Here is an 8,618-nt window from a genome sequence, read left to right as displayed (position 1 = left end):
GGAAACTACCTGGATCTTTCAATATTAAATTACCAAAGTAACCTCATAATTAAGTCCTGCACCTTTTCATTGTCACCACTGTCACTGCAAACCATTCTTAACTGCCAACTGCAACCAGGCAACCACTAATAATTACATGGATGGTTTAAGGCCTACATCTGAGCAGAATCAAGAACCTGATTCTGACTCATCAGACATTTTGAGTATTTCAAATTTCTGGCTGGATTTGGGCTTTTCTAGAGGCGTGGTAGATCTAACTGATAACGTTCCCAGGAATGCTATTCATGCATTTTGCCTGACAGTTTAGATTGGGGTATATTTAAACTTTCCATAATATTTCAGCATAAGAATCATTTTAAGCAATCAAAGCCAAAAATCAAAAACCCAATAATTACTGCAATTCTAAAGACCACCTTTTCTCATTTTTTTTTCCTCCACAATTATCAATGGTGCTGTTTAAAATTATCATACCTGGGATTGACTATTCATATAAGGAATACATACGTTGTGCTTACAATACACAAGTTTGAAACAGTGGTAGAGCTGGAATTTTGCTTCCACTTGAGAAAATCGTCACATTATCCAATGTTGTAAATCAAATTTGTATTATTTTCATCTGTAAAATTTGAGCAATAACGATTCAATAAGAAGGCTTCTGAACATACAATGCAGATTCTATCCAATTCATCAACTCAAATTGAACCAAAATCACAGAAGATTTACTCAGAGAATGACATCAGTAGCCCTTCTCTTCATCTAAAGCAGTATTTCGCAATCTGTGCAACTCTGATATGAGTTCATTAAATTCCTAGAATTCTTAGCAATGGTTATGCTGGCTGGAGAATTCTGGTTGTTGAAGTTGAGAAATACTGATCTAATGTGAGCCATGCATACTTTCAGATACTTGTATATATTGGTGATTTCTCTGTGAATCTTATGAAACAACTTATATATTTAATAATAGCTAAGTAGCTTTTAAAATAGAAAGAGAATGGTTAGTTCTATCAAAGGCTCATTCATGAAAATCATAATAAGTGACTAGAAGGTTGGACATCAAGCACATTTTCCCTGCAAAAGCAAAGAAATCAGAAAAACATCCATTCTTTAATCAGAAACTCTATTTTAAACGCCTAAGCATTAAAAGTCTGTCTTTCAATTACAAAAAAAAAAACCTCTCCAACTCAACTTTTCAAATTAGTCAGTGACTCACAAGCAGGCTTATGAAAAGCCAATCAGATAATGGAAGCTAACCCATAGTACTACAACATGATCCTCTCATGATGAGGCAGCTTGACATTTAGATGGAAGAAAACATGGGAGAGACAACATTTCCTGAAAAGGCCTGGGATAGAGGGAAAAAACCCAGTGAAGACATAAAGACCCTTAAAACTTTGCTGACATTTGAATGGTGTTATTGATTGAAAACCAATCAAAATGAGCTTTATTAACATAATTCATTAGTAAATTCTTTTCATAGTACCGGTAGTTTCTTCTGAATACTCATGTTCTATGACTCTAACAACAGTACCAGTAATTCAAATCCACATTCCTATTCCTATGTATGTATCTCAGCAAATCTTTATGAAACCAATCTTTTAAACGTATGAAAGAATGTGTATAACATAAATAGAACTCCTGATTATATACACAATATATATTGGAAGCATAGAATGCAAATGGGGTAAGAAGTGGCACTAACAATGTGTATTGACAGAATTATATGTCAAGTGCCTAGTATCTTGCTTACTCAGATAACAAGAAACATCCCAGTACTCAAATTTTATTCTCAGGATCTCTATTTGCATTGTGCTCACAGAAGTTGAATGGAGGTGATGGCACTTTTTATTTCGGGTCTAAGTTGTAGAAACATTAATCTTTTTTATCATTGTCTGTGGCTTATCAGTTATAATTTTAATTCTGTGTAATTTAATTTTCATTGCATAAATTGTATGCAGTCATATTTACAATATTCTATTTTTAAAAACTCACAACCACTCATTGTTCGTTACTCAGCGCAAAAGCTAGAACTATGTTCGGCTGCCTTGTGACTCACTATATTTTACCTTATGAGAAAAATTGTACTCATTACACCTCCCAGAACCAATTAACGATGAGTACTGAGGTACCACTGTATAAAAATAAATAAATGTGGATAGATATATATACATATATTTGTATTTGCAGATCACTTCTATAGATAGTAAAAACTGACTCTTTCCTCATTATCTTTCTTTTCTTTCCTCAACCTTTTTCCACACCATTGCTTTTTCTTGCTGTCCTGGATTTCTCAAATTCTTTAGTAATTTCCAGTGTAGCTGTTTTCCCCCTGATTACCCTTTCTTTCCCACTTCTGCTTTAAATCACTATGCTTTCAAAAATTTACAGTTTTCTTGTACCTCAGATCCTCTACCACACTTCACACATACACCCCATTTCTTTGATATATTCTTCTCAATACATGCATGCCAAGGAGTTCATTTGTTTTCAAAACAGTGCTTTCCCCAGTTTTTCAACAGCCATAAGATCTACTTTTAAAATTGTATTTCACAGAACTATCTTAGCTATGTTCGTGTTACACCAAATAACTGAGATACACAGCAGCAATTTATAATTGATAAAACAATTGATGTTTTAAAAACTATCCTTTCAACCTAGGGATAGCAATTCTCATGTATCTTTGAAATGGATGAAAGAGAACAACTAGCTTGTAAGCAGGTATAGTTCTAATTATAAACATTAATTAACAACTTTAAAAGACTGATAGTTGACTAAAGTTGGGAAAACGAAAGTCAGTTTTGTCTAAATCCTCAAAGCCCTGCCCAATCCGGCTATACACGCATACTTCCTTTTGATGCTTTTCCCTCTATTTCTCTTCTTTTTCTCTTACTTTTTAATCTGTTTCTCTGGGCTATATTTTCCTCATGTTCCTCCTGTTTTTTTACAGGAATCCTAAAAAATATCAGTCACTCTGAACTACTTTATAACAAATAATATTGAAAAACTGTGCTGTCATATAAATGATATGAAAAGAAACTAAGCTGAAGATGCAAATTGAAAGAAGAAAACAAGGTGATCAGATGGGAAAATGAAGTGAAAGTCAGAAACTGTATGAGTGTTCCCTTTCAGTATATAAAACTATTGAAATATCAGTGTGCATTTTGGGTTTTTTAAAAAATAATTTACCCACAAGAAAAATGAGTGTACCTGACTACTGCTGTTAATTCTTTATTTCATTCTGATTAAATTATTTATCTACAATATACAAAAACTAAAAAAAAAAACCAAGAGAAAATAAACACAAATTAAATCACACTTCCTTAACAAAAATGTATGAATTTTAATTAATTAATTAATTAATTATTTTAATGTAATTAATTATTAAAGACTTATTCATTATTCACTGTTTCATAAAATCATGGTATCTCTTTCCACATTTTCTGGTATCCTTTTTCTAATATCAAAAGCCTTTTAATGTTCTAAAGGCGCCTTTCTAGTTTGTATTGTTTAAAAAAAGCAAAAATCTGCTTTTTAAAAAATGCTTTTATTTTGTATATTAAAGGCAATGGTGAATTTTTCTTTCCTTATCATTTACAACTGATCGTTGTCTGGATTTCTTTCCAAAGTTTTGCTATAAAACTTGTGCATGCTTAATATATTTCCTACCATTTTATATAGTTTATTTGGAAATATCTTTACATTTATGATTGAATCAAGTCTACTTGCAACATAGAATTTAATCATTTTTCTATAATTTTGTATTGAAAAACCTTGATTCCTAATTTTAACCCCAATAAAAATATTTTACTGATGCTCATGGTCACTTATCAAACAAATTTGTAAACAGCCAGACAGGTATACCATAGAAACATTTTCCCACTTTGACTATATCAAATTGATTGATTTATTTATCCAGTCAATACAATAAACTAAGATTTCTTTATTCATGGTTTACTGAATAAGCTATATTTGTTTCCAGAACAAAGGAAACCATAAATAATTAAATCATTCTATGATTCAGCCACTGATTTTCCACTTCTACTATGTATCCTATTCCACCCCCCCCCAAAACTACTCCTATATTTCTCATGGAATTTCATGAGTGCTTACCTATTGCTATGCTTTCTCAATCTCTCTCAGTGTGAAGAAGTTCCAGCACTGGCATTACTTGGAAGAAAGATCACTGTAATATTTTTTTAAAATGGCTTTACAGATAGTCCTTGACTTAACAACAGTTCGTTTAGTGATCGTTCAAAGTTACAACGGCACTGAACAAAGTGACTTATGACTGTTTTTCATATTTACGACCGTTGCGGCATCCCCATGGTCAGTGATCAAAATTCAGATGCTTGGCAACTGGCTCATATTTATGCCGGTTGCACTGTCCTGGAGTCATATGATCACTTCTGCCACCTTCTAACAAGCAAAGTCAATATGGAAGTCAGATTCACTTAACAGTTGTTAAATTTTGGGCTCAATTGCAGTGGTGAGGACTACCTATATTTGCAAGTATACAAGAACAGTAGCAATGAAAACAAACAAAAGATATAGATTTGCTTCCACTGAGAAAAACTGAAGAGAGATACTGAGAAGTAGTAGCAGCAGTTGAAATATGAATAAGAGTGCCAGTAGTTGGAACTCCAGAAGCTGGAATGAAAATATCAGCTGATTTTTCATTTCCCTTACTGCCTGTCCTTTTGCTGCCAAAGTACTAAGGACCAATTTTATCTTGAACTGATGGAAGCATTTAGTGAGAGAGGAAATGGCCTGGTTTTTTTCTAAATGTCGGAAACTACAAAGCCTTGGCCCTCAGGTTACTGAGCAAGCATTTTCCTGGTGAAGTTGGATTCAACAGTGGGCAGCTGGAAGCTGACGAATGCATGTGCTCCATTTATCCCTTCTTTGCCATCCAGTTTTTTTCACATCTTGTGGACTTTTTCTGACAAGTATTCCCTCCCCAAAATAGCACACATAGCAGGCTGATTTTATCAAAGCTTGAAAGTTAGACAAGGCCAAGTCTAGAATGGGAGATTTCCAGGAAGTCTACCAGCACTGTATATTAAGACTGGAAAGTTTTTTTTAAAAGCTAGAAAAAAATAATAGCAGACTATTTACATATTATTGCCAATAAAACTGAACTCAGAATCATGCGCATCCTAACTTTTTATGGGAAAGTCATGTTTTGTGATTCATGATTTAATGCCCAATACCGTGTTTCCCTGAAAATAAGACCCTGCCTTATATTTTTTTGAACCCTGAAATAGGTGCTTGGCCTTAACGCCATGTTGGGCTTATTATCAGGGGATGTCTTATTTTGGGGAAAACAAGTGTATATAATTTCATAAAATTCACATCATCAGAAACTAACTCCTGAACATAATGCAAAGAATATTCTTTAAAGAGGCAACAGGATGTATCATCTAGGAAACAGAAATTGTATTTGCTGTAGGCATTTTCCAGACTGTACTTTAAAAAACACAGATAATGATGTGTCATTATGAAAAATTCTGCAGTAAGTGAATTATTACATCACAATCAGTTGCAGGAGAGTTATAGACTGATAATTCCTCTTTAGCTTACTGAAAGAATATGCTGAAACAAATGTGCATGAACACTGGAAGGACCACACATTTTCTCCACTGCCACATTCACAGATGACACATATTCTTCTTTGGGCTGTTTTAGTAGAAACAAATGGCTAGAGAGAATAAAAAAAATAAAATAAAATAAAAAACATTTTCCTTCCTAATTGTGATAGTTTTTAATTATTAGTTTAAACTACAATGACCATATGTCAATTACTGTAAAGGGCAGTTATTTACTACAGAAAGTTGTCCTTTAGATTTATTTTTCGGAAACTTTTTGCCATTTACTTTTCCTGTAGAAATGATACCACTTCATGCAGACTTATTGCATAAAATCTCTTCGATGCTTATGTGTAACTTCAGAGCTTTGCATGCTTTTTAGATAATTTTGCTCCAATAAACATTTTTTGTAAACTTTTTCTTGGGTTTGCTCTCGAATTGTCCTTCAAAAGTAAAGATATCAACGATTAGATTTTTTTTTTTATCCTTATAAAAAGGATAAATTTTCAGATTTGCCCGTTTTCCAGGTTTGCCCATTTTCCAAAAAAAAAAATATGCTCACCATACTCTAAACTTACATTTTCCCTTTAATCCTCCAAGGGCCTCCTTTGAGAGAGGTGATGCTTGATTAAACCATTTCACAAATTAGAAGGGCTGAACATTATAAACATTACAAACATTTCAAAGCTCCTCTAGGCAGGTCCACTTAAAAGCGTGAGAAGTATAACTGGTCTGCAGCCTGCCGTCACCACGGAAATACAGCTATGAGAAACGTCACCGACCCTGTTTGGACAGAGGCGGGGGGGGGGGGGAGTGGAGGCAGCTACCTAAAGACACCCAGCGGGACGTCGGTCAATCAAGCAAAGCCGGAGAGAGAGAAAGAGAGAGGCTACCGAGGGCGGGGCAAGTTCGTTCGGGGCCGTCGCGACGTCACGCAAAGCTCCGCGGCCCGGGGAGTGGCGCACCTCCCCAATCACCGCCTCGCGCCCTTGCGAGGCGGGGCTTGAGGCTCGGGAGGGCGGGCGAAGCTGCTGTGCACATGCGCGCGGGGGGTGTGGGAAGTGGTGGTGGTGGGGGCTAGTGGGACGGCGGTTTTGTGGTCGGAATCCGGCACGGGAGGTGGCCGAAGTTGCGGTGCTTGGCTGACTCTCGCTCGGCGGCGGAGGCAAAACCGGGGAGTTTCTCTTCCCACCACCACCACCTTCGTCGCCTCTTGTTGGGAGAGCTCCGGAGTGGAGCGGGAGCTTGCGTGCCTCTCGCTTTCGCCTGGCACCTGGGCTATGCCTCGTCCGGCATTGCTGGCGGTAGGAGCGTGAAGGTGAGGCCCCGCTTCCCCTCTTTGGACCTGCTGCTGCCTGACAGGTGCCGTCGTCTCTAGGGAACCCCAAGGGCGCCTGGCATTCGCCCCACATACCTTCCTTCGCCGCCTTTGTTGAATCCCTATGGTCCCTATGGGGGGGGGGTCTGCTTCCAGTTTGGGGGCCCACACAGGTTGCTGCTCCTCTCTCTCTCTCTCTCTCTCTCTCTCCCCCCCCCGCACTGCGCTCCTTTTCCTAGCCCCCACCCCACCGGGTGCTGTGCGCGCGCGAACTTTCAGCCTGGTCGTCTCCTGCGTTCGCCCCCAGCCCCGCCTTTTCCCTCTGGCTTTTTTTTTTTTTTTTCTTCTTGATTGTGTTTGTGTTTTGCTCGCTCTCCGTTCCCGAGTAGGGATTGTAAAGGGCTCTTTCACGTCCTGATCTTTCCCTCGAATGTTTACTAGCGGCTGCCTTTATACATGCAACAGTTTAATCCTGCAGTGATCGCCAGGTATGTGGGAACTCACGGTTTGTTGGTTTTTTTAAAGGCTGCTTCCTGGGTGTCTGGCACGAACGAGGGAGAGACCAAGTTAGTTTCTGTCTCTCAGGATTCCTGGATGCAGCTATTTCTATTGCTGCCTTGCCCAGAGTCTATTTCGGTGCGTCCTGCCCTTAATCCTGCCTTACTTCTTTCTCTGACCTACTGGAAGCCCTATCTTTGGCGAATTGGCCTTGTAAAGCTATTAAGTTCTAACCTGTTTTTGCAAAAGGAATTACGACCGTTCGCCCAACCACCACTGCATACAGCAAGGGATTTTTGTAATTTTTCTGGTGTTGAGTGAATAGTTCTAAGGAAAAGTTGGCTTGATAAAATAATTGTGAAGAAACCTCAAAGAACATGTGCATTGCGCCTCTGATTGTATCCTGGTAATTCCAAAAGCTTCAAGTTATTCCCCTGATTGATTGTGTCAAGACTCAAGAAAATTGAAGCAATTTAATCTTTCCTTAATATATGCCTGCATTGACATAATTGGTAGATGGGTTTTTATTATACATTAATGATTTCTCATTATATCTTGTCTTGCAAAAAGAGCAATAGGCATAATCTTTGCTGTTTTAAGCCAAATTTCCAAAAAGTTTCAGGTTCTAGTAAAGTATTTTGTTTTCCTTGAATTAAAAATCATTTTCTTTCTATAGTACTTGATTAACATTATTTAAATGAAAATTCCCTATATTTTACTATAAAAGAAAAATGTGTAAGGGATTGGCTTATTTGTGGTGGTCAAAAGGCTTAGTAGCTTTGTTTGTTTCTGTTCACAAAGGATGCTATCTCCAACAAATGTAAATGCAAGCTAGGATAACAAGATAGAGCATTGTCTTTTTAATTAAGTGTACCTGGAAAAACATTTAATGGATATTTTTAAAATAATATATTGTCTGTTGATATTTATTTTCTTTAAACTGATTAGTCAGTTAATTATCTGGTGAATTGCTGTTGCTGAAGTGAAAGGATAAAGCAGTATTAATATCCATTCTCTATCAAAAATTCTGGATTAAGTTTAATAGTTAAAAGTTTTCTAATTTAAAAGCATTTTGTTGAAATCTTGATTTTTAAAAGCAGATGATTTGGAAATAGCAGTGCATATGATTTGTTCCATACCAGTGAGTCACAAATGTAAACAAACAATGGACTTCAGCCATGTTCTTAATACTCAGATCAAAGTTTCTCATGAAATCTCTT

At 36.9% G+C, this 8,618-nt stretch overlaps 2 protein-coding genes across 8 annotated transcripts in view; both read left to right on the top strand.

Moving 5' to 3' along the window:
* GARIN2 (golgi associated RAB2 interactor family member 2) overlaps nt 1–8,618 on the top strand; it is a 28,408-nt gene that overhangs the window by 17,664 nt on the left and 2,126 nt on the right. For 2 of the 5 annotated variants that reach the window (XM_060687536.2, XM_060687535.2), the window contains one exon: nt 2,945–3,149. The exons of 2 other annotated variants lie outside the window; for them this stretch is intronic. In XM_060687536.2, coding sequence (XP_060543519.1) covers nt 2,945–2,972 — 28 coding nt within the window. In that variant the 3' untranslated portion in view covers nt 2,973–3,149. Of the gene's footprint in view, nt 1–2,300; nt 3,150–8,618 lie in introns of those variants that run through there. One more of the 5 variants, XM_060687534.2, reaches the window with a different exon arrangement.
* PALS1 (protein associated with LIN7 1, MAGUK p55 family member) overlaps nt 6,512–8,618 on the top strand; it is a 50,357-nt gene continuing 48,250 nt past the window's right edge. For 2 of the 3 annotated variants that reach the window (XM_034417590.3, XM_034417593.3), the window contains exon 1: nt 6,512–6,900. The gene's annotated coding sequence lies outside the window, so the exon portion shown is untranslated. Of the gene's footprint in view, nt 6,901–7,227; nt 7,389–8,618 lie in introns of those variants that run through there. The other variant, XM_034417592.3, reaches the window with a different exon arrangement.

This window comes from Pantherophis guttatus, chromosome 1, assembly GCF_059756535.1.
Source record: "Pantherophis guttatus breed Tessera chromosome 1, ASM5975653v1, whole genome shotgun sequence".
In the NCBI taxonomy this organism is placed as follows: domain Eukaryota; kingdom Metazoa; phylum Chordata; class Lepidosauria; order Squamata; family Colubridae; genus Pantherophis; species Pantherophis guttatus.
This window is presented reverse-complemented; position numbering and strand designations above follow the sequence as displayed.